The 26,289-nt window shown below is 35.0% G+C and overlaps 1 protein-coding gene across 4 annotated transcripts in view; it reads left to right on the top strand.

Annotated features, from left to right (window-relative positions):
* LOC145694550 (uncharacterized) overlaps positions 1 to 26,289 on the top strand; it is a 78,680-nt gene that overhangs the window by 25,217 nt on the left and 27,174 nt on the right. For 3 of the 4 annotated variants that reach the window (XM_081770901.1, XM_081770893.1, XM_081770875.1), the window contains exons 6-7: positions 6,079 to 6,177; positions 9,217 to 10,011. In XM_081770901.1, coding sequence (XP_081627027.1) covers positions 6,079 to 6,177; positions 9,217 to 10,011 — 894 coding nt within the window. The remainder of the gene's footprint in view (positions 1 to 6,078; positions 6,178 to 9,216; positions 10,012 to 26,289) is intronic. The other variant, XM_081770884.1, reaches the window with a different exon arrangement.

Raw genomic sequence — 26,289 nt, 5'->3', positions numbered from 1 at the left:
TGTGGCCAATTTCAGTGTTAGTGAAATTTCGTGTTTCAGATATGCGAGAATTGTTTCTTGTGACGTGGAGTGATCTTTCTCGCAATATAAGTTGTTTTTCAAATAATCGTCACAAATTTACAGTGAAGAACTTGGACAAAACTATGGTGGTGGTCCACTGCAACGCGACCAAAGAATAGCTCTCTAGAAGGTTTGCATTTTAAAACTGAATTTAAGAGGTTTACAATATACATAATCAGCGGCGTGCCGTCAAGGGAACTAGGGGACTAGGCTAGTCCCCTGGTATTGTAAAATAAAGTATTTTGTGACAAATATATATCAAAGAAAACGAAAGCGTTGTTTATATTTCTCTATTTTCGTAAAATAACTCTGTTTCAATTCTTCTCACACAAGTTTAGTCCGCGTCCGTGTGCTGGGTGCGACAGCTAAATAGAGATCGGAAACGCTCGGGTTTTAATCGGGTTTTCTCGAGGTAAGGAACAGGGTCCAGCCACCTAGTCCGCATATCATGTTGTCTAGGCTCTAAGCTCGGGCGTTCTGTCGTAAGCGAATTTAATGCTCGTCTGCTTTTTATAGTTAATAGTTTTAACTCAATTAAATTTATAGTATTAATCTTGACACTATAAGAGATCTAATGAATTGTGAACTTTTTAGATTATCAATATATTTTCAAAGTGGCTCGAAGAGTAAAGTATGGAAGGGGACTCCTCTGAGAAATCGAGTCCCTTGCAGCAAAGCGATGGCGCAAGCAGTGGTATTACTTCAATTGGTACAAGAAATGGGGATCGGCCATTTCAGTGTTATATTCTGGACCAATTATTCATGGTATCATTTGGATTTCTTAGTTTTCAAGAAAAGCAACAAATAATAACCAATGGTAGACCCAACTCCAAGCATTTCCATTCAGACAAAAATGAAAGATTATATACATAATATCAAAACGGATTATTTTGCTCCTTCAAAATAGTTAATTGCATGTGAGTCAAGAAACAAACAGTTTGTTGGCCTTATATTCTGTTCCACAGAGAAAAGGACGTGCGGAATAATTATGGTTTTTATGACATGAACAGTTTTCACAAAGCCAAGTTGCGCCACGAAAAGTGTTATTCACACGTGTCCACAATAACTAAATTGATAACTTTCGGGAGAGCGAGAATTGATTTTCAATTGAGTGAGCAAAGAAGGTCAGATGTTTTAAAGCATAATGCAGAAGTTGATTCAAACCGAGAACTAATGAAACGATTTGTTTTATGGCTAAAGAAGAGCTATCATTTAGAGGACATAACGAACAGAAAGGGTCTGTCAATTAGGGAAACTATATTGAAGTAATTCAGTTACTTTCTAAGTACGACACTAAATTGACTTGTCATCTTCACAACACCGGAATGTTTAAAGAAAATCAAACAGGATTCAGAATTATATTATTAAATATATTGGTGTCGTAATTCTGAATAAAATTAACTCAGAAATAAACAGTATACTTTTTACAGCAATAACGTTGAACAAAACTACGGGCATTGCATAGCTCTCTCAACTTTCAGTCATATTCGGTACGTGAATGACGGCAGTATTCATAAAAGATTTATTTGTTTTGCAGATATTAGTAGTGATTACACTATGTATAACTGCTCTAAGTAAGCATGTTTTCCAAATTCTCTCTCACTTTAATTATAAGCAAAAGGTTGTAGCACTAGGCTATAATGGAGCTGTCACGTTTTCTGGACATTTGAACGGTTTACAATCTTTTGAGAAAAGGTATCCCAGTGCACTCTCCATACACTGCTATTCTCACAGACTCAATCTCGTTGTTCCACAGTCTGTTAATCAAATCAAGGAATGTAAAATACTTTTTAGAACAATAATTGGCATTCCAAATTTCTTTTCACATTCATCAAAATGCTGTAACGCGCTTGCTGAATCAGAAGTAACTAAGCGATTTCCAACGGTTGCCAATATAAGGTGGAATTACAATTCCAAAATTGTGAATGCAGTGAATGAAAATCAAATATAGCCAGCGGCGCAAATCTGTTTTCAACATGGCGGGAAGAAGACTTTTTTTTTTTTTTTTTTTTTTTTTTTTTTTTGTATATGTGTGTGTTAAGCGATGCTCAAAATATTTGTGAAGTTGAAAAACAATCCTATGGAGGATCAGGGAGCAGAGTTGTCTTACATTGGAAGACGGGAAGATTTGAGGCTTATTCTGGGGGGACATCAATTTCATTTCACTTTCCTTTGTGGTAATCGGATGCAAATCATCACATTTTTTTTCCCAAAAAGCACATTTCAGAAGACTCAGGACATTGCAGAAGATTCAGATAATTGTGACACCGAAGCTTTCATGACTGCAAAAGGATTTCGTTAGTCGTTAGTGTGTTATCATTGAAGGATTTCGATTTTGCATTTCTACTAAAAGTTTTTAGTCATATTTTTATGCGCACAGACATACTATTTAACATTCTTTAAAGTAAAACATTAGATGTGAAATATTGCATCGAAAAAGTACAAGAAACGGTATGTCATCTTAGGAGTGCAAGAAACGATTTTGAAGAAACTTATAGAAAAGTAGAATTAGATGACAACGGGAATCTTCTAATAAAAGACGTAAAGTAGATGACTCAACAGATCTAAAAATTAAATATGTACGTCTCTACCATATTATTGATACTGTGATTGGACAAATGGAGGTGAGATTTCAGGATCTCAGTGAGTTGCAATTTCTTGAGCTGTTAGATTCAAAGAAATTTCAGTGCTTCAAATCTCGATTTCCAGATTGCTTGTTTTTGACCCTTTTACGGGAGTTTTTAAATTTTAACAATTTGCGGAGTGAATTAATGTCAGTTTACAGACTCAGATTTTTCAAACAAAACTGACTGAAATTATCAATTTCTTAAAAAAAAAGAGGTTTGCAAGAAGAAGCGTTTACAGAAACATATAAATTGTGTTTGGTGTCACACTGTACAGCGCACATTCTGTTTGAACCTAGTCCCCTATGAGAAAAGTCACCGCACGCCACTGCACATAATATTTGTTTCTGTTACGATTTTTTTTTTTTAATTTTTTGTCACATATTTGTCTGGTTCTATCACTTATTTTCAAAATTTATAGCATATTAATAAATAAATATTTCCGAGTTTTTCAACACACAAAGTTTCGTTCCCTAGTAATCAGAGTGGAACAGCGATCGTATATCAAAGTGACTGTTCTCCACTTTGAAAAGTGGAGAAATGCGAGTGAGCGTGACCTAGATTTGGTAGAAGCGTTAGTGAATAATGATCTTCCATATCGAAATGTCGCAAGATGGGCAGCAGCTTTACAGCGAGCCAAGCAACCAGCGACACTGAACAGTCAGGCCAACCTCTCAGTGTGCGGACCGAAGTGTCACGTTCCGTGTTGGAACCTTTGTTGCAGAACAAGAAACGATAGACTCTGTGTGAATTAGAGACGGAGACTGGGATTGGGAAGCACACAATTAATAAAATTTTGACGCAAGATCTGAACCTACGTAAAGTTCCATCAAAATGGGTTCCACATTCCCTCACGGAAGTTCAAAAGTGACGGAGTTTATTCCGATCACCTGCATCGCTATGAGCATGAAGGCAAACAATTTCTTTCCAAGATCATCGCCATGGAAGCATTCTAGGCCAGGGCGTATGAACCTGAGTTGAAATCGCAGTCCTCAGAGTGGAGACATCCAAGATCATCACGTAGCCAGAAGTATCGGAAATGTGATTGATGGTGATTATAGCATATGAGACAAAGGATGCATTTGTTTGTTACTTCGTTCCTTATGGTACGACAGTCGCATCAGCGTATTTTGCAAAGACTTGTTGCAGTGACATGTACGAGGTGCCATTAGTGAGAAGCGTCCAGATCTACTGCATAATAGAATCATACTGCACGATAATCCAAAGCCACATAAGCCAGCTTGTATACGGAACCTACTGCGCCGATGGGGATGGAAAGAGTTGGATCACTCATCGCGTTCACCGGATTTGTTAACCTATGATTTTGACCTCATCCCCAAGGTGAAGAAATCACTGCGTGGTAAATGATATGCGACTTACCTGGACATTGAAATGCTGTGTGCCAACAGATCATGCTTCAGCATGGTGCAGAAGATTGTGCTACCGATGGTATTCGACGTCTTCCACATCGACTATGGACAATGTGGGAGATTATTTTGAGGGTTTATCATAATTAGACATTGAGCATAACAGGCATTTTGTAACATGTACATTAATACATGCGTATGTTACAGGATTGTTTCATGACTCCTACTAATAAAATATTCATTATGAATTTTTTAAAAGATAGAAATCTAAGAAGTTCAGTACTTTTTTGACTTCAATTGTGAGGATTTTGTATTTTGGTAACAAAACTCTGATAAAAAAAAACAACACACAGCATATGTTCCGACTGCAAGAACATATTTCAGATGCTAAGTATAACGATACTTCATCAGATCTTCAAAACGTCTAAAAGATACCAAACAACATTGATAAAGTGGAAGTTTTAAACAAAAAAGTCTTAATCGTTTATACAAACACCTTTCTCTTTCGAATTACGGAATCACAATTAAACTCCGACATCGTCACTTTTTACAGAAGTTGTAACATTAACAACTTCTACAAAAGAGGAAGCTCAGTAACTTAAAATATTTTTATACTGAAGTCATAAGAATGTTTATATTTACAAGTATTGGTGTGTTAGAAAAGCATAGTTATTACCTCTGTAATTAATTTCCATCCACCCTATTTCCCACCAAACCCCTTTTTCCATACTAACTGATGTGCTGAGCAACAAGAACTGAAGGGCAAGATAAGTAAGTGCCTTTGGAGACCTAGACTTATTCGATAACCTTTACATTTTAAATTTTCTAAGTCAATGAAGTCATCAGATCTTGTTCCACAATCACCAAATTGACAACGTTGATACACCACACATTATATTGAATGACGAAATCATTTTATGAAATTATTTAGTATCAGTTTTTTATTATTATTATTATTATTTAAAAGAGCATCATTTTAGTGATGGCCTTTAAGAAATAAATTCTTAACTTTCTACTGTAAAACAGTTTTAATAAAAATAGTGTATTTAATACATTTTTTCCTCCGTATAAAATATATTAAATTCAAATTAATGTGTTTGCTCGACTTAATAATAGAAGTAACTGGTAACAATTAGATGTTGATCTTTGTACTGGTTTGTAATTCATTATCTACAGACGCAATTTGGCGCACTTGGAATCGTTTTCACGGTACAAACAACAATATAAAAATACTCATGTGCTATTACATGACTTAAAATAAGGAAAAATGTATGATCACTTCAGTTCACTATCGATGAATAAATAAGTAAAGAATTTTGATTCATAAATCGTATATTCTTTGGGTACTATATAAAATTCTTTATCCATTTCTGGCGTATTTTGTTCATTATGGCTTCTGTTGAAGGACGTGGTTTCGAAGTGCCTTATATCGGAGGACTATTAATTGATATTTTTAAGTGAATATTACGTAATGAAGTCTTTGTATATGTATCGATTATCGTAATTTTCAATGCATTACTTCAGTTCTGCAATTTTAGAACCATAGGAGAAAGGCCTCGCAATCCTATACCTGCTTTATACATGTAATGGACCCCGCCTAGCGGTACTTAGGCAAAACTAGACTTTTTATTATGCTCGTAGTAAATCTGAAAGAATTTCATAAAGAATTCCCCACTGATATATTTCCGTTTATTTCCAACTTTTCCCCCTTTTTCAGTTTAGTGGTTATAAAATTGTAAAAAAAGCCGTGTGAAATTTAATTGGATTCGAATCACGCTCGGGGTGTCTGTGTATATATTCTATCGCACGAGCCAAATGCTCTTTGTGCATTTACGTAGCTATTATGTATTATATGCGTTGCTTGGCAGAGTGCTTTCGTACGAATTTTATTTATCACTTGTGTGAAACACCTAACTTAAGTAGAAGAGTAGTCCTAGAAGTAAATGTCTTAATTAAATGCAAGTGATTATCTAATGTGAACTGCATTTTACAGTTATGTTTTAAAAGCAGTATTTTCTCTATTATAGGATTGTTGGGCGTAGTGTGATACCTCCAAGGAGAGTTCAGTCCCCTACATTAAGTAGTTCTGATGAAGAAGAGGACGAAATTGATGTCAGGCAACGTCGGTAAGATGTTAGTTTAAAAGTATGCAATGAACACGCTAGTATTTCAGGGCTCATAGCGAGTAATTTTTTTCTTTCTTTTTTTTTTTTAAACTAAAAGTTCATTTGTTTCAAGTTGGTCACTAAGTTATTTTTTTTTTTTTCAAATTTGTGTACTAAAAGTTACTTTTTATGGAGGTAAACTGACTTTTTCGTGTAATTTATGTTTTGCATTGGCAGTTTTCTAAGAAAAATATAAAAATAAATGGAAAAAGGCAGAAACTTGTTACTCATTACTCTTCTGAAAGCTTCAGTACTTGCTGCCACATCTGAAACACTCAGCTTTATTCTCACTTCAGCTTTTATTCTTTCTAAAGCACAGTGGATGGTTGGTGGATGCTTAAGCTCTCAAGGTGGGGTTGAGAATCCTTCTGTGTCTGTTCTTTCTTCTATCATAATAGTCTTTTAGTTTTCTCTCGTAATAGTTAACGCTCCTCTCAACGTTTTGTGTGTGCGTGTGTGTGATTCATCGTGTTCGTCTAGTGTTACGCTTCTTGTATGTTCTTCTTAGGAATAGGTGATGAATTTGAATATTTCATGGCTTTGAAAACTCTCAATGCTAAGTTAAATATAACGTCTGGGATGAAGAAAATCGGAAATAGGCCAGAACTGGTTCCACTTATTCAGAAGCTTCTTACATCTGCTAAGTCTGCTTACCGTAACTACAAAGCATATTTAGAAAACCTAAGGAAGGATGGAGCTCAAAAAGAAGTAAAGAAGAAAAGATGAAACAAAACAACAAACAAAGAGAGAGGTGACGGAGAAATTGACAAAGGAAAAAAGGGGTATGATGAGATTTTGGTAACTTTTTGGTCACTTTTCGTGTGCTTTGGGTCACTTTTCAACTGTTTACAAGAGACCAGACCACTATGAGCCCTGGTATTTCTTAGTTTGCTTGAGTCCTATTTACTAAAGAAAAATCTGTTGCTAGTGTTACATGGATTTTGCGTTATATTTCGCAAGGCGTTTCAATAATATTATCGAAAGGTGGCTGCAAAATATAACGTTGAATGGTGTTTTCACTTTCGAATTCAAAATCAATGTCAGGTGGAGAGACAAGGAAAATTATAATTTGTTCCAAAGTCAGTGTTGAGGTACTAGCATCATCTATTAGGTCTAACATTAAACTGCCAAATCAAAGTATAAGAGGAAAAAAGCATATACGTACAATCTCCATTAAAAACAGTCATCTAAAATAATATAACGAAGATAAAGTTCAGCAAACTTTTGTTAAGATTAACAACCATTAACTTTACTAGTTCATTTATAATCAGATGGTATTCATGAAATTCGGTTACAAATTGTAGGAATTTTGTCTGCTGAAAATCGAGAATATAACAAAATTTATTCTACATATTACTGATAGTGATTCAAGTGAATGATTACGGTGCAGTTTCAGATCAATACAATCCCATTAAATGCAATAAGTATTTTGCTTAAGCCCCTACTAACTTCAATGAGAGTTTCTGTACGCCTCACCGTGGCATCGAACCAAATGGGTTGTGGATATGTTCCTGGGGTATTGCTTATCTAGTTGCTTGACGACTCTGTCGGACCAATTGCCGAGAAATCATATCCCAGATGTGTTCGATAGGAAATTTCAGGCGAACTGTATCTGTGAAGAGAGCAACAAAGTTTCAATTTAGAAGTAAGTAATTCGTATATATCATAAGAGTAAGTAAACTACATTTTAATTTCCAAATATCTATGAAATATATTACCTTCGCAAACACATCTAAATTACGTGCTTTACTCAAAAAGGAACCCACAATGGACCTGTTTGGTTAAATGGATTGGAGTTGAGCATCTGTTACAGCACTAAGGCTATATGAGACTTGAATCTACAGTTTATGATGGAAACTGAATCAAATTTCAAAGCCATCCCACCGAGAATCGAACCCGGGACCTATGCACAGAGGCACGCACGCTAACCACTAAAATAGCGAGGAGGCTGGACCCATTCAGGTGTGAATGATGGTTTAAGTTAGACTTTAAAAAACAAAAATGAAGAAAAGAAAATATTTTGTGTAGATAAAAATACAATATAACAACATGTAGGAAATATTATTATTCTCATCTGCTCCACGCTGTCGTTGTCCATTTGATTTACAAATATTTCAAATTTAACTCACAGTCTAACACTGACCTGATTTGAAGTCATTTGGGTAACTTTTCGAATGAATAAAAATATGTAAACAAAGAACCATATGTACGATTTTTTTTTTTTTAATACAAATTATCGAACATGCAAGTTGACAATAATCAGGTAGATTGCACAATAACTACGGTGTGCTTCCAAATAAGCGTGCATCGTTTTACAGTTTGTTGGGTATTTTCACAAATCTTAACATCCACTAAAATGTACTGTTTTCATATACGTATTATTTCGAAAGTTGCAATATGTCAGGGGCTCAGAATATGTCTAAAACCAGTTATATATTTAAAACCAGTGGATCTTTAAAAAGAATCGACATAAAAAGTACATACAAAATAATTCTTTAAAAAGATGAATTTTGTAAACTTAGTTGTTTCTGTAAGGTTTCTGTTCATCTGCAAATTATCTGCACGCTACCGACATCTCTTGACGTCATGTAGAAGGCAGCACAGCAAGCGATAACTGACTATGAACTATTAGGAATGTGACTGAGAGATAAGGCAGCTTGCTTTTATAATGAGGATAAACCTTTCATTAAATGTCTTGAGTAAAATATTTATAGTTGATTTGCTTTTATTTCGTATTAATTGTTCTTTATTCTGTGTGGATTCAGATGGCTGTTCTGTTAAATCATTCTCTATTCTTTCGTTCTAAACAATAATGATCATGGAGATCGTATGTTAGTATAAAATTTGGTAGGTCAGATGAGTTATATTGAAACTCTCTATTCAGTTACGAGATTTTTCACAAAATGTAAGTATAAAACTTGTTTAACTGGAAGCTGTGTGTATTGAAGAAGTGTATACAACTTGCTGTTATGAGTTGAAAGTGTAATAATTTTCTTCTAGCAGGTGTCAGATGCCATACGTTGGTAGGGGCCAGTCTCCATCCATGGCTAGACATGAAGATCGACTGCAAAAGGATGATGATGATGATGTTTGTGGTTCTAGTGCTAGTAGTAGTAGTAGCAGTGTGAGTAGTGATGATGAAGATTCGGACATAAAAGAAGAAACGATTCTTAGCCACGGACATTATGATGAAAATGCGTGCATTAACAGGGACTCTCAGCTTAATCAGCCAGCAAATGTTAGCGTAGCTAGGAGAATATCGGGCGCATCGAGCAATGAGTTTCAAGACTTTGTGAGGCGTGCTGTTCTGGAACAGTTGTTGAGTTACGTATGGTCGGAAGTAGTAGTACAACTAAAACCTGTGTTGAACTTATATAGTGATCATGTGATTCAAGAAACGTCGCAGTATTATTCGTTGTCTCGGGGCGGAAGTGGCCTGAGCACTCGCACGAGGCATAGTATATCGTCGTCAATGACTGACTTAGACGGACTACTCCAAGTTACACCGAAGACATTGCAAATCCGAACAAAAAGTTTCACTCGTGATGATACGAATGTTCGATTAAGGCAGCGGAGAGGCAGTGTTGATTCCGGAGCTTCGTTGTCTAGTTTGAGTTCCCAACAAACGATGAAAATACCCCATCCACTTAGTTCTCAGGTAGCGGATCATCTTTTGGCTCCAAAACCAACCAACCAGCAAAAGAGCTCCCAGAAAAAAGGTTCTGGTGATAGACGAAGAGTATCAGGACAGCTACAGCCTCTTGAAGGAGGAAGAAGAGCAGTGAAAGAAGACAGGTAGGTAACAGTTTATCTATTTTTCTCGTTCCAGATTAAGAAAACGAAAATCTCATAAAGTAAATTTCGAGAGGCTTGTTAAAGCTTATTTTAATAGACTGTATTTTGTTAATATTCAAAAACCGTAGATAGGAATTAAATTATATGGAAAAAACGGATCAGAATAGTGTGACCTCTTAGACTTTGTTGTAGATTTTCAGTCAGCGACATTTTTTCCTTCGCTGTTCATTAAGTTCGGTTAAGGCTGCAGACTACTAAATATTTTTGAAAAACTAATAATTTTTATTTTGCCCGTTTCTCGTAAGTGGAAAGAGGTAATAAAATGTAACTTACCACAATAATAGATAATGCTATTCTACACCCGAAAATACGGATCGAAAGAATTTTCAGTGTTGCCATCCATAGAAATAACAGTGTGACCAGAATTTGAATTACTCAAAAATCTAGGTAAAGGCAGCGATTAGAAAAATGAACTCAACGGTAATTGATGACTTACCATGCTGTCTATCTTTCTTGTTTACTACTTTTTAAATAATATTTCTATTTATTTTATAAACCTTACATAAATTCTTACAAAATAAATAAGTCATTACAAAATAAATAGAAACATTATTTAAAAAGTAGTAAACAAGGAACATAGACAACATGATAAATCATCAATTACCGTTGAGTTCATTTTTCTAGTCGCTGCCTTTACCTAGATTTTTGAGTAATTCAAATTCTGGTCACACTGTTATTTCTATGGATGGCAACACTGAAAATTCTTCCGGTTTGTATTTTCAGGTGTAGAATAACATTATCTATTATTGTGGTAAGTTACATTTTATTACATCTTTCCACTTACGAGAAACGGGCGAAAGAAAAATTATTAGTTTTTCAAAAATATTTAGTAGTCTGCCCCCTTAAGGAGTGGTATTTTGTATCCAACACTGCAGAGGCGCAAACAGCACAGTAAATTGATCGCGGATTTCTTGAGAATCAGAAATTACACATGAATATTGGATTTACTTCGCAAATTCTTATTCATAGGATACATAGTATAAAACAAATTTGCAACAGGAGTATGCAATTCTTGCCCTAATAAATTAACTCTAACACACGTTTTATTGTTAATACTATTAGTAGATCGGTAGACTTATTAGTAGACTGATCGCTACTTATACAGGACTCCTGGAATTGAAGAAAATGCTAAAGAACCCACATCTCATCTTGAGTGTATAATAATGAAATTTTTCTTCTTCTGTTGTCTTTCACTGCTGACAGTGAGTGTCGTAAGAAAATGAGGGCAGGAGAAAAGGAAAATAATCTTTGTCATCTGTTATATATGGTCATTTTATAGAGGCAGATAACTTTTTGGACACATCAAAAAATGTATCGCACCGACCTTACATATCAATTAAACGTACTCCTGCGTAAGGTTCATTCTTAGGCAACGTAATTAGCAACTCTCGTATGAGAATACAGGCCAGGAGTCTGTTTATCAAAGCTGCAAGTCTTTGTAATATGTAAGCATCAAGTCGTAAAAATATCGTGAAATAGAAATAGTAGAATAGTAGCTAAATACTAACGCAGATATCTCTTAATTTGTCATGATTTTATAGTATATACAACTGTTAAATATTTTATTTTAAGAAGTTTTACACTAGCATTGCATACTAGCAGTTTTGAGAAATAGGCCCCAGGGCACTCTTGATTTTTGTCTCTCGCGCGCACGCGCGCTTCGAAGAAAGGAATGTGCAGAATTGGAAATATTTCCGAATCTCTCCATACTCAAAAAGATGACACTTATACGTGGAGAAAAACATCATATAAGCTTACAAACAAGTATACAATCCTCTTATGGGTTGTTACTCTGTTATCTAAACGAAAATACCAGGGTAGAAAAAATGATTTTTTTTATTTAAATCGATTTTTTTGATTTAAATCAAATCTTTCTCCTCGTATAATACAAGTCGCGAACTGAAGAAAAAGCATTAGGAATTAATATTAAATGCTAATTATGCCATTTAAGTGAAAGTATTGAGTTGAATTGTGAATTATCCCCAATAGTTAACCTATATCAATCCCAAACAATGTTTCTTAACCCTTTTAAATTATGGCTCTTTTTAAAGGTAAATTATAGACTTTCAGTCAAGCAGCTACAGCATCATCCTTATTTATCCTAGGATCATGGTACATACATCACTCTCTTTAGAATAGAACAGCTTTTGAAACGGGAACATTTACATTCCTTATCATGTTTCTGAAGCGGGAAATTTTGAGAGTAATCGGCTTTTTTTTTCTTTCTTTACTTTTTTGTAAAAAAAAATTTGATTCCCTCTGGATTCCCCTGTGTTAACACAGATCTCAAAATCAACTGGGAAAAACTAAGGGGTGTACTAAATGTGTGTACAAAATTTCAAGCTTCTATTTTGAGTAGTAAGGGTGAGGAAACTAACAATGAGCTAAGAACATCCCCACAATGCCCCAAATGACCCGGATGTAATATAAAAATTTCTTCAGACATCCCTATTTATCCTAGGATCATGATTTGTACATTATTCTCTTCAGAATAAAACAAATTTTCAAACAGTACCCTTCAAATGTCTCCATGTATCTGGGGCGGGTAAATCACGAAAAAAAAGGAATTTTCTGTTTATATATATATATATATATATATATATATATATAATTTTTACCTCTGTGGACCCATCCCCCTGTTTTAAGGCAGAGATCTGAAAAATACTGAGGGGTGCACTGAGTAAATGTGCAAAATTTCAATCTTGTAGGTGCAAAAGTAAGCCCGCGAAAAATAATATTCCCCAAATACCCCAGATTCCCGTATAAAACAGGATCTCAGGTAACATTTTCCTGAGACATCCCTATTTATCCTAGGAGCATAGTACGTACATCATTTTCTTCAGAACAGAACAGCCTTTCAAATGGTACCATTCATATGTCTCCATCTAAGATGGGAAAATCATAAAAAAAGCTTTTTTTTTTTGTTAAAAATGTCCTTTTTTTAAAACATTTTTGCCCCTCAGGACACCGCTGTTTCCACGCAGAGATCTGAAAACATCTGAAAATTATTAAGAAGTGCACTGAACGAGTGCACAAAATTTCAGTCTTCTGAATGCAAAATGTAGACCGCCAAAAAATAATAATACGCATAACAAAAAATATCTTTTTAAATTTATGACGTCATCACACACTATGCCTCAACGCAGAAAGGCGTGAAAGCATATGTAACGTGTTCTAAAATGCCTGCAGTCTTGAAGAAAACGAAGTAAAAAGCGTTATTGGTACTTTTTTAACCGAATAATGAAGACTACCCTATCACCTAAAAATAGGTGATATAATTTAAAAGGTTAAGCATTAAGGAAAAAGTACAGCAACGTTTATCAAAATGACACTTTTTATCACAAAAGTTACTGATATTTGGTAGAGACCTATTTTTAAAAACTCAGAACTAGCTTGCAGCATGAAATACATAAATTTCGCCTAAAGTTATAAAATTAAAAAAGAAATGGAGAGGGGATAGGACCCCTCTAAATACGCCCTATTATCTGGGAACAAACAAACAGACATGCACAAAAAAGAATTTTCGTCTTAAATCTCGATGGTGATTTCCCCGTTGGAATAGTTAACGATTTTAAAACCCAAACCCAATGTTACGAAAAGAAGAAAGTAGGATTGCTCCGTTACCTGTTCAAAACGGGATTTTTCCTACTGCATGACACTTGTTTTCATACTAAAGTGTGTCCCAGAAAAAAATGTAACAACTTGTTAAAATAAGTTCTCGTAAATAACAAGTAGAACAGGACTCATTTCATTGTGTACTTGAAGCTTGCAGTTGTGAGTAGTGCTGTAGCTAGTAGATGTGTGGCGTTGTCAAACAGTTGTGCAAGATGGCATCAAAACAACTACAGACACGTAAACAAGTGATTTACAAATATGAAGAAAATCCTGAACGGTCATATGCATGCATAGCAAAAGAACTTAAATTGAATAGGAAAACCGTAAGGGACATTATTCTCAGTTTCAAGGATACATTAACGTGTGACAGGAAGAAAGGGTGTGGAAGGAAAGCTGGTGTAAGTGACAGTGCATTAGTGCGAAAAATTGTGAGTGCACATCGAAGAAATCCAGCACGTTTGTACGCAGAATGGCTGAAAGGTATAATACAACAAAGTCAATTGTACAGAGGACTAAAAAACAGCAAGATTTAAAGTCGTTTCGAGCTGTTAAAGTGCCGGACAGAAGCGAGAAACAACAAAATATTGCAAAAATGCGTACACGAAAACTGTATGCGAATATGCTTCCCAATTTTCGAGGTGTCTCATTATGGATGACGAAACTTATGTTCTGGCCGACAGTCAACAACTGCCAGGACCAAAATATTATGTGGCAAAGAGTCGAATGGACGTTTCTACAGACGTAAGAACCAGACACACAGCAAAATTTCCACTAAAGTTCTTGATATGACAAGCAATTTGCTCCTGTGGAAAGAAAAGTGAGGCGTTCATCACTTCAGGGACAATTAATCAGGATATTTACATATCAGAATGTTCAGAAAACCGGCTTTTGCCGTTTATCAGGCAACATAATGCTAATACTATTTTCTGGCCCAATTTGGCTACTCCTCATTACAATTGCAGGGCTTTAATATGGTATGAACACAATAATGTGAACGTTGTGCCGAAAGCTGCCAATCCACCAAACTGCCCTGAACTTCGCCCCATTGAAAAATATTGGGCAGCAATGAAAAGAAAGTTGAAGGAGAGCAACGTAGTAGAGAAGAACGTGCAAGAATTCAAACGGCATTGGAAATGTGCTAGTGATAAGTTGGACAAAAACTTTGTAAATCGCCTTATGTCGGGTATTAAAGCAAAACTCATTCGTTTTTTTTTTTTTTTTTTTTTTTTTACGTATTTATTAGTGTTCTTCGGTGGTAGAAACGAACATACACACCCCAACATATGTACAGAACATCTTCTCACATCATTACAATTTTTTGTTTTTCTACTCATGATATGTTTTAATTGTTACATTTTTTTCTGGGACACACTTTATACTGTACATTTGAGTCTCATTGTATTATGATTATTAACTTCCATAATCGAAATAACAGAACAGGAATGGGATTTTACTTACTTTCACTTTAAATTAATTTATTTCGGAATTCGATTTAAATCAACGATTTTTATTTAGAAAATCGAGTGATTTAAATCTTGATTTATATCGTGATTTAAACCAGACTGATTTAAATTAATCCACCCTGGAAAATACGCACAATAAGATGAATAAATAAATAATGAATCGGTTATATTCATATTGTGTATGTAAACAACAGAAACAACCATATACATATTAATTTTATAAAGTAGTTGTGCTTGTTAATTTAAAATACAGGGTGCGGCACGTAAAACCGGCCCGTAAAGTGAACACATAAAATGAAATGTAATGTATTGAATATGATTAACTACAACACATAAATGAAATGTAATGTATTGAATATGACTACTCACCTTCACAGCAGCCTTCACAGCAGATGCTGAAAGTGTCCTCCGCTTACTTCAACACACATGTGAGCACGATTGAGGAGATTCATATATACCCTTGTCAGTTCTTGTGTTGTAATGCTATTGGTGACATCCTGGATCCTGGTCTTGAGTTCTTCAATTGTGTGTGGATTTGTTTCGTATACTCTTCCCTTTAACAGTCCCCATAAGTAAAAGTCACACGTGGACAAGTCTGGTGACCGAGGAGGCCACAAGCCTTTGCTGATTGTCCTCTCTGGTGTGAACATATCATGCACAAGGGACAATGATGCAGCTGATGTGTGGCATGTTGCACCGTCCTGCTGAAAGTAACATAACCGACGCTCCTCTTCGGTCAAGTGTGTATAAAACTCTTGGTAGGAAGGTAGATTATTTAAGTGTTGCCAAAAACACAATATACCAGAATATTACGACGGGCCGGTTTTACGTGCCGCACCCTGTAGTTGTGCTCCTAACCTGAATAAACTAAAAAAGGTTTCATATCAGACCAACCAGGGTGGGAAAAAATCATTTTTTTTAATCATTTTGTTGATTTTATTATTTAATTTTTTTGTTTTAAATCTTTCTCCTTGTATAATACAAGTCAGTAGTAATCGCCCCACTTGAGGCAAATTTTTCCGCCCCCTGGAGCGTGGCGCCCGCCGCCGCCGCCAAATTTTCCGCCCCGGGCGCCCCATTTTGGGGTTACGCGGCCCGGGGTCAATGACCTAGGAGCGCCCGCCGCCGCCAAATTTTGCGCCCCGGGCGCCCGGCGCCCATTTTTTGGGTTATGTGGCTCGGGGTCAATGACCTAGGGGTACCATGGCCCACCCCCTCTAAATTTTGGCAGGGGTACCTTGGCCCACCCCCAAAATTTTGGCAGGGGTACATAGGACCACCTCCCCTTAAATTTTGGAAATTGACAAATCTAAAAATTTGGTATGGTAGCCTAGGACCACAGTATGTACCTCTATCCGTATTGGGTGTCTATGTCGTTCCCTTTCATGGGTAAAAAATTGCCAAAAATTCAAATTTCGGGGGTTTTTGACCTAATTTATCCTCTTTGATGAGGTGTTATTACCCTATATGGTTATATGGACGTATACAGGGGTCCATTCCCTTTCATAAGACATGGGTATATTAATGCACCCCTTGAAAAATTTGGGAGGGGTACCTTGGCCCACCACTTAAATTTTGGAAATTGACCAATTTAAACATTGGGTATTATAGTACAGGATCCTAATATCTATTATGATAAATTTGGGTGGTCCACCTCATTTCCTTCTAGGGGTACAAAATTGCCAAAAATATAAACGTAAGCAATACATTATACCACGTGTTTGGTTTTTGGCTCAATTTATCCCCTTTGATGAGGTGTTATTACCTTATATGGTTATATGGTCATGTATAGGGGTCCATTCCCTTTCATAAGACATAGGTACATTTGTGCACCCCTTGAAAAATTTGGGAGGGGTACCTTGGCCCACCCCTTAAATTTTGGAAATTGATCATTTTATATATTTGGTATTATAGTACTGGACCCTAACATGTATTATGATAAATTTGGGTGGTCCACCTCGTTCCCTTTTAGGGGTACAAAATTGTCAAAATATAAACGTAAGCAATACGTTGTACCACGTGTTTGGTTTTTGGCCCAATTTATCCCCTTTGATGAGGTGTTATTACCTTATATGATTATATGGTCATGTATAGGGGTCCATTACCTTTCATAAGATATGGGTATATTTGTGCACTCCTTTAAAAATTTGGGAGGGGTACTTTGGCCCACCCCTTAAATTTTGGAAATTGCCCAATTTAAACTTTTGGTATTATAGTACAAGACCCTAATATGTATTATGATAAATTTGGGTGGTCCACCTCGTTCCCTTTTAGGGGTACAAAATTGACAAAATATAAACGTAAGCATTACGTTGTACCACGTGTTTGGTTTTTGACCTAATTTATTCCTTTGGATGAGGTCCTATTACCTTATATGGTAATGTATAGGTGTTCATTCCCTATCATAAGACATAGGTACATTGATGCACCCCGGGAGGGGATTCGGTATCATAGTACATGACTCAACATGTATCATGATAAATTTGGGTGGTCCACATCGTTCTCTTTTAGGGGTACAAAATTGCTAAAATATAAACATAAGCAATATGTTGTACCATGTGTTTGGTTTTTGGCCCAATTTCTCCCCATTTGATGAGGTTTTATTACCTTATATGGTTATATGGTCATGTATATAGGTTCATTTCCTATCATATATGGGTACATTGATGCATCCTTTAAAAATTTGGGAGGGGTATTTTGGCTCATCCACTCGGTTTTAGAAATTGTTCAATATAAGCATTTGGTATCATAGTACAGGTCTCCAATATGTACCACTATAAATTTGGATGGTCCACATCGTTCCCTTTTCATAGGTAAAGAACTACCAAAAATCAAATTTCGGAGGTTATTGACCCCTATTTAGCATGTTATATGGGTATGTACAGAGGTTTATTACCTTTATATGTTTATGTTCCCTTTTAAATTTGGGAATTATCAAATAACAAAATTCGGTAAACGTTTTCTAGGACCCATTGGTGTTCCTCTTATGGCCAAATATTCAAAATTTAAATGTTATTGACCGGCTTTATTATTGAATAAGTACAGGATTTATTACTTTTTTCATAAGACACAGGTGTATTTGTGTACCAATCTTAAATTTTGGAAGGGGTACATTTCTTATTGTCGTATCAATAATTGGTAATTGGATAGTATCTCATTCATTGGGTAAATCATTATGATCACGTGATCGGTTATTGACCTATGATGGGATTAGGAGTCCAGGACATTGGTACATTGAAACTTTGTAGGATAATTTGATAATGCGTCATTGGTTTTGATTATTCCCGCCAAATATAAACGTAAGCAAGACGTTGTACCACGTGATTGTCCTTGATGAGGTAGTGTACAGGGATTCATTTCCTTTGTTGTGGTACTTCTTAAGTTTGAGTACACACACACACTTCTAGAAAACAGTTGGTTCTACTCAGGTAAACAATTGACGGACATTATTGACCTTATTGAACATATAATGATACGATTAACTCTAAGACTTAGGTATATCAAGAGAAGTATTCTTTAAATTTGGGAATGGTGATAAACAGAATTTTAACATAAGGTGCGAAATTTGAAACAATACATTGAACTTTAGTCACAGCTCATAGTCTAAGATCATTGGTGGTGATTGATTTGAAATCTGATAGCTAATCTTATTGAATCTTATGACTCATAGACGAAAGGCAATACATGCTACAACAGTTTGAAATTTAATCATAAGGTGATGTAATCTGACACTAACAAAGTTATTGTTAATGCAATTTGATTGGATGATCACTATCTTTCCTGCAATCTGATTGGTTGATCACTATCTTTCGTGCAATCTGATTGGTTGATGATTTTCAAATCTGTGCTGTATTCAGTTTTAAGTTTTGTTTAACATTTAAAAATCTTGGTTTCGTTCAACATTTTGCATTCACTGATAAATATGATCAAAACCGTTTATTTGTTAATCGAATAGTTAAAAACCGGATAAAGTTTGACGGTTAACCGTGAAACGTAAAATTTTTTTAGTTTGAAATTTTTTTGTTTGAAACTTTTTGTTTGAAAATTCTTGCTTTCAAATTTTTGTTTGAATTTTTTGTTTCAAAATTTTGTTTGACATTTTTTTGACAACTTTTGTTTCAAAATTTTTTGTTTAAAAATTTTTCGTTTGAAATTTTTTAAAATTTTTTCGTTTCAAAATTGTTTAAAATTTTTGTTTGAAATTTTTCGTTTCCAAATTTTTTTGTTTGAAATTTTTTGTTTCAAAATTTTGTTTGAAATTTTTTTTCGCTTCAAAATTTTGTTTGAATTTTTTTCGTTTGAAATTGTTTGTTTGAATTTTTTTCGTTTCAAAATTTTGTTTCAAAGATTTTTTGTTTCAAAGTTTGGTTTGACATTTTTAAAAGTTTGTGCACCCATTAGTAAAGAACCTGAACTCTTTAGAGCAAAAATCTCTGGCAACATTGTGGTGCAATAGTACACGTCAGAACATGGGGTTGTACTTGAAATGAAAAAAACACAATTCATTGAAATGGATCATTTTATTACACTCCACATACATCCATACCAGATAGTGGTTCTGGATATTGTCGATACAATGTATTTTGAACTTCTTGCACTAGTTTGTCTTTAGCGTATAATTTTAATTCCAGTTGAAGTCTTTTAAGGTCTAATGCAATATCAATTGGTGGAAACTCAATGTCCATTTGATCACAAATAAACTGTTTATCAATGCAGGTATGCACCCACGAACGATGTTGACAACCATCACAATATCTAGATACATGTTGTACAATATGCATAACACATTTTTCAAAATAGTACTTTTTCAGGAATATACTTGTTTTGTTGCACACTTCCACTGCATGTTTAACACACTGAAATACGCTGATGAATTTGTTCCATTCCGTTTGTGTTAGATACACCATGTTGCGAGGGACATGAAATGTACTCTTTTTACGTAACAGCACCATCTTCTCTTCGAGGACTGTACGCAGCACCACTTCATGATTTGAGCCTAATGATTTGACTATGGTCACATTTAGCTCATCATGAAAATAATCGTTCATTTGGTCGATTCGTGAACATAATATTTGCCATTCTTCACAGGTCAGTTGTACACCAAATTGTTCTGCTTTGCCCAATCGAATCACAGGTTCAAATGTTCTAGCACTGATACCAATCATCACATGTTTTGTTTGAAATATATTTATTGGATAATAGCTTGCGAAGATGAACTCTTTATCGTTAGAAGTACACATCTTTCCTCCTGAAAAGCACTTGCTCAAATGATTTCGTGGGATGACACTGTATTTGCTGGTTTATAGTTATTGCTGACGTCATTGGAAAGGAATGTGCTGACGTTTGAATTCATGGTTTCATCACAGTTGCTGACGTCATGCTGACCAACCAAATTCATACAACTACGGCTGACGTCATTGGAAAGAAATGTGCTGACGTTTGAATTCATGATTTCATCACAATTGCTGACGAATCTGGCTGTGTACTAAATTCAAGTTGATGACTTCGACCCAAGAATCCTTTGTAACATAAAGATACAGATCCAGTATTTAAGAAACGTAGCAGTTCTTCTTGTTTTGATGCTTCCATGGGTAAATATCTTGCTGGTAAAATTATATTCTTATCATTTTCAAGCTTCACTACGATTCTTAATCCAAACTTTGTAGGGATCATTTGGCTAGCTAAGATTCTATAAGGTACATTCTGTTGTAAATCAGTAATCTTGGTAAATGATTTCATCACATCACGCGTGTTTAGAAACTGCAGACAAGTAGCCATGATGATGTTATCATGAATACTAACTCGAACGATACTTATATATGATGAAAAACTGATGACGTTGCATTATCATGTTCTGGCGTGTACTATTGCACCACAATGTTGCCAGAGGTTTTTGCTCTAAACAGTTCAGGTTCTTTACTAATGGGTGCACAAACTTTTAAAAATGTCAAACCAAACTTTGAAACAAAAATTTAGAACAAAAAATCTTTGAAACAAAATTTTGAAACGAAAAAAATTCAAACAAACAATTTCAAACGAAAAAAATTCAAACAAAATTTTGAAGCGAAAAAAAATTTCAAAAAATTTTGAAACAAAAAATTTCAAACAAAAAAATTTGGAAACGAAAAATTTCAAACAAAAATTTTAAACAAAATTTTGAAACGAAAAAATTTTAAAAAATTTCAAACGAAAAATTTTTAAACAAAAAATTTTGAAACAAAAGTTGTCAAAAAAATGTCAAACAAAATTTTGAAACAAAAAATTCAAACAAAAATTTGAAAGCAAGAATTTTCAAACAAAAAGTCTCAAACAAAAAAATTTCAAACTAAAAAAATTTTACGTTTCACGGTTAACCGTCAAACTTTATCCGGTTTTTAACTATTCGATTAACAAATAAACGGTTTTGATCATATTTATCAGTGAGTGCAAAATGTTGAACGAAACCAAGATTTTTAAATGTTAAACAAAACTTAAAACTGAATACAGCAAAGATTTGAAAATCATCAACCAATCAGATTGCACGAAAGATAGTGATCAACCAATCAGATTGCAGGAAAGATAGTGATTATCCAATCAAATTGCATTAACAATAACTTTGTTAGTGTCAGATTACATCACCTTATGATTAAATTTCAAACTGTTGTAGCATGTATTGCCTTTCGTCTATGAGTCATAAGATTCAATAAGATTAGCTATCAGATTTCAAATCAATCACCACCAATGATCTTAGACTATGAGCTGTGACTAAAGTTCAATGTATTGTTTCAAATTTCGCACCTTATGTTAAAATTCTGTTTATCACCATTCCCAAATTTAAAGAATACTTCTCTTGATATACCTAAGTCTTAGAGTTAATCATATCATTATATGTTCAATAAGGTCAATAATGTCCGTCAATTGTTTACCTGAGTAGAACCAACTGTTTTCTAGAAGTGTGTGTGTGTACTCAAACTTAAGAAGTACCACAACAAAGGAAATGAATCCCTGTACACTACCTCATCAAGGACAATCACGTGGTACAACGTCTTGCTTACGTTTATATTTGGCGGGAATAATCAAAACCAATGACGCATTATCAAATTATCCTACAAAGTTTCAATGTACCAATGTCCTGGACTCCTAATCCCATCATAGGTCAATAACCGATCACGTGATCATAATGATTTACCCAATGAATGAGATACTATCCAATTACCAATTATTGATACGACAATAAGAAATGTACCCCTTCCAAAATTTAAGATTGGTACACAAATACACCTGTGTCTTATGAAAAAAGTAATAAATCCTGTACTTATTCAATAATAAAGCCGGTCAATAACATTTAAATTTTGAATATTTGGCCATAAGAGGAACACCAATGGGTCCTAGAAAACGTTTACCGAATTTTGTTATTTGATAATTCCCAAATTTAAAAGGGAACATAAACATATAAAGGTAATAAACCTCTGTACATACCCATATAACATGCTAAATAGGGGTCAATAACCTCCGAAATTTGATTTTTGGTAGTTCTTTACCTATGAAAAGGGAACGATGTGGACCATCCAAATTTATAGTGGTACATATTGGAGACCTGTACTATGATACCAAATGCTTATATTGAACAATTTCTAAAACCGAGTGGATGAGCCAAAATACCCCTCCCAAATTTTTAAAGGATGCATCAATGTACCCATATCTTATGATAGGAAATGAACCTATATACATGACCATATAACCATATAAGGTAATAAAACCTCATCAAATGGGGAGAAATTGGGCCAAAAACCAAACACATGGTACAACATATTGCTTATGTTTATATTTTAGGAATTTTGTACCCCTAAAAGAGAACGATGTGGACCACCCAAATTTATCATGATACATGTTGAGTCATGTACTATGATACCGAATCCCCTCCCGGGGTGCATCAATGTACCTATGTCTTATGATAGGGAATGAACACCTATACATTACCATATAAGGTAATAGGACCTCATCCAAAGGAATAAATTAGGTCAAAAACCAAACACGTGGTACAACGTAATGCTTACGTTTATATTTTGTCAATTTTGTACCCCTAAAAGGGAACGAGGTGGACCACCCAAATTTATCATAATACATATTAGGGTCTTGTACTATAATACCAAATGTTTAAATTGGGCAATTTCCAAAATTTAAGGGGTGGGCCAAAGTACCCCTCCCAAATTTTTAAAGGAGTGCACAAATATACCCATATCTTATGAAAGGTAATGGACCCCTATACATGACCATATAATCATATAAGGTAATAACACCTCATCAAAGGGGATAAATTGGGCCAAAAACCAAACACGTGGTACAACGTATTGCTTACGTTTATATTTTGACAATTTTGTACCCCTAAAAGGGAACGAGGTGGACCACCCAAATTTATCATAATACATGTTAGGGTCCAGTACTATAATACCAAATATATAAAATGATCAATTTCCAAAATTTAAGGGGTGGGCCAAGGTACCCCTCCCAAATTTTTCAAGGGGTGCACAAATGTACCTATGTCTTATGAAAGGGAATGGACCCCTATACATGACCATATAACCATATAAGGTAATAACACCTCATCAAAGGGGATAAATTGGGCCAAAAACCAAACACGTGGTACAACGTATTGCTTACGTTTATATTTTGACAATTTTGTACCCCTAAAAGGGAACGAGGTGGACCACCCAAATTTATCATAATACATGTTAGGGTCCAGTACTATAATAACCAATGTTTAAATTGGTCAATTTCCAAAATTTAAGGGGTGGGCCAAGGTACCCCTCCCAAATTTTTCAAGGGGTGCACAAATGTACCTATGTCTTATGAAAGGGAATGGACCCCTATACATGACCATATAACCATATAAGGTAATAACACCTCATCAAAGGGGATAAATTGAGCCAAAAACCAAACACGTGGTATAACGTATTGCTTACGTTTATATTTTTGGCAATTTTGTACCCCTAGAAGGAAATGAGGTGGACCACCCAAATTTATCATAATAGATATTAGGATCCTGTACTATAATACCCAATGTTTAAGTTGGTCAATTTCCAAAATTTAAGTGGTGGGCCAAGGTACCCCTCCCAAATTTTTCAAGGGGTGTATTAATATACCCATGTCTTATGAAAGGGAATGGACCCCTGTATACGTCCATATAACCATATAGGGTAATAACACCTCATCAAAGAGGATAAATTAGGTCAAAAACCCCCGAAATTTGAATTTTTGGCAATTTTTTACCCATGAAAGGGAACGACATAGACACCCAATACGGATAGAGGTACATACTGTGGTCCTAGGCTACCATACCAAATTTTTAGATTTGTCAATTTCCAAAATTTAAGGGGGGTGGTCCTATGTACCCCTGCCAAAATTTAGAGGGGGTGGGCCATGGTACCCCTAGGTCATTGACCCCGAGCCACATAACCCAAAAAATGGGCGCCGGGCGCCCGGGGCGCAAAATTTGGCGGCGGCGGGCGCTCCTAGGTCATTGACCCCGGGCCACGTAACCCCATAATGGGGCGCCGGGCGCCCGGGGCGCAAAATTTGGCGGCGGCGGCGGGCGCCACGCTCCAGGGGGCGGAAAATTTGCCTCAAGTGGGGCGATTACTACTAAGTCGCGAACTGAAGAAAAAAACATTAGGAATTAGTATTAAATGTTAATTGTGCCATTTAAGTGAAAGTATTGGAATTGAATTTTGAATTAATCCCCAATGGTTAATCTATTTCAATCGCAAAATAATAATAATAATAATAATAATAATAATAATAATAAAATTAAAAAAATAAAAAAGTTTTATAAGCATATGAAAAAGTACAGCAACATTTATAACATATTTTTTTTCACAAAAGTTACTGATATTTGGCAGGGGCATATTTAAAAAAAAAAGAAAAAAAAATATCGGAACTAGCTTGCGGCACGAAATACATATAAAATATGTAAATTTCTACTAAAGCTATAAAATATATATAAAAATAATAAGTTCGGAGAGGGGATCGGATGCCTCTAAATATGCTCCTATTATCTGGGAACAAACAACAGGTGCTCAAACAAAAGAATTTTCGTCTTAAACGTCCATGGTGATTTCCCCAGTGGAATAGTTAACGATTAAAAACCCTAAGTTACGAAGAGAAGAAAGCAAGATAGATTCGCCCGTTATCCTTTCAAAACGGGATTTTCCCTAATCATCCACTGCATGAAACACTCGTTTTCATACTGTGCTGTACATGTATTTGAGTCTTATTGTATTATGATTATTATCTTCCATAATCGATATAACTAAACAGAAACGAGGTTTTACTTTTTCACTTTAAATTAATTTATTTCGGAATTTGATTTAAATTAACTATTTTTATTTAGAAAGTCAAGTGATTTAAATCAGAATGATTTAAATTAATCCACACTGAGACCAACTAGATGCAAGTTCAGCTTTTCTGAAGTTGTTGAAAATATACTGATTTGTCTAAACTTTAAAAGAAGGAACTTCCGCTGAAGTTTTTCATTAACGCACGTCAAATTGAAGAAGTTAGTAAATTTTCCAATAGTCCACAGTGGGCTGAAATCCCAAAATGCTGGTCAAAAGTCAAGAAAACAAAGTTTCGATGTGCCAATTTTTAGGTCTTGGGTCGTATAGTAGAATGTTTGATGTATCAAATTTTGTTAAAACATCTGTGTCTTTTTTACACCTGCGGAGCAGGCAGTCATTTGAAAAGTGCCGTTTGACCGGTTAGGATGTAGTGAATGTGTAAAAACACTTTGATTTAGGGTATCATAGCTTTGTTAATATTCATTTTTTTTATTTCAGAATGAATAAAATAGATAAAGGTATGTAGAATTGACATTTAAATAATTTAAGCTGAGAAAACAATTACAAACAACACTTACCACAAATTATCATTAAAGTTAACGAAAAATAAAGAAAAAAGTAGATAAATTCAGAAAAAAAGTTATGAATTCCGCATAATTCTATCGACATACTGAGTTTACGACATACACAATACTATAAACTAACGGAATTCACAAACAACAGCTGCCCATAGGTGCCTTTGCAACATTTATGCGGTAGTCACTGGTTTCAACTTTAATATTGCCTAAGGATTATTTGTTTCTTTTTGAGTTGCTAGTAGAGGG

The sequence above is a fragment of the Thermobia domestica genome, chromosome 1 (genome assembly GCF_964235325.1).
Source record: "Thermobia domestica chromosome 1, izTheDome1.hap1.1, whole genome shotgun sequence".
Taxonomy (NCBI): domain Eukaryota; kingdom Metazoa; phylum Arthropoda; class Insecta; order Zygentoma; family Lepismatidae; genus Thermobia; species Thermobia domestica.
This window is presented reverse-complemented; position numbering and strand designations above follow the sequence as displayed.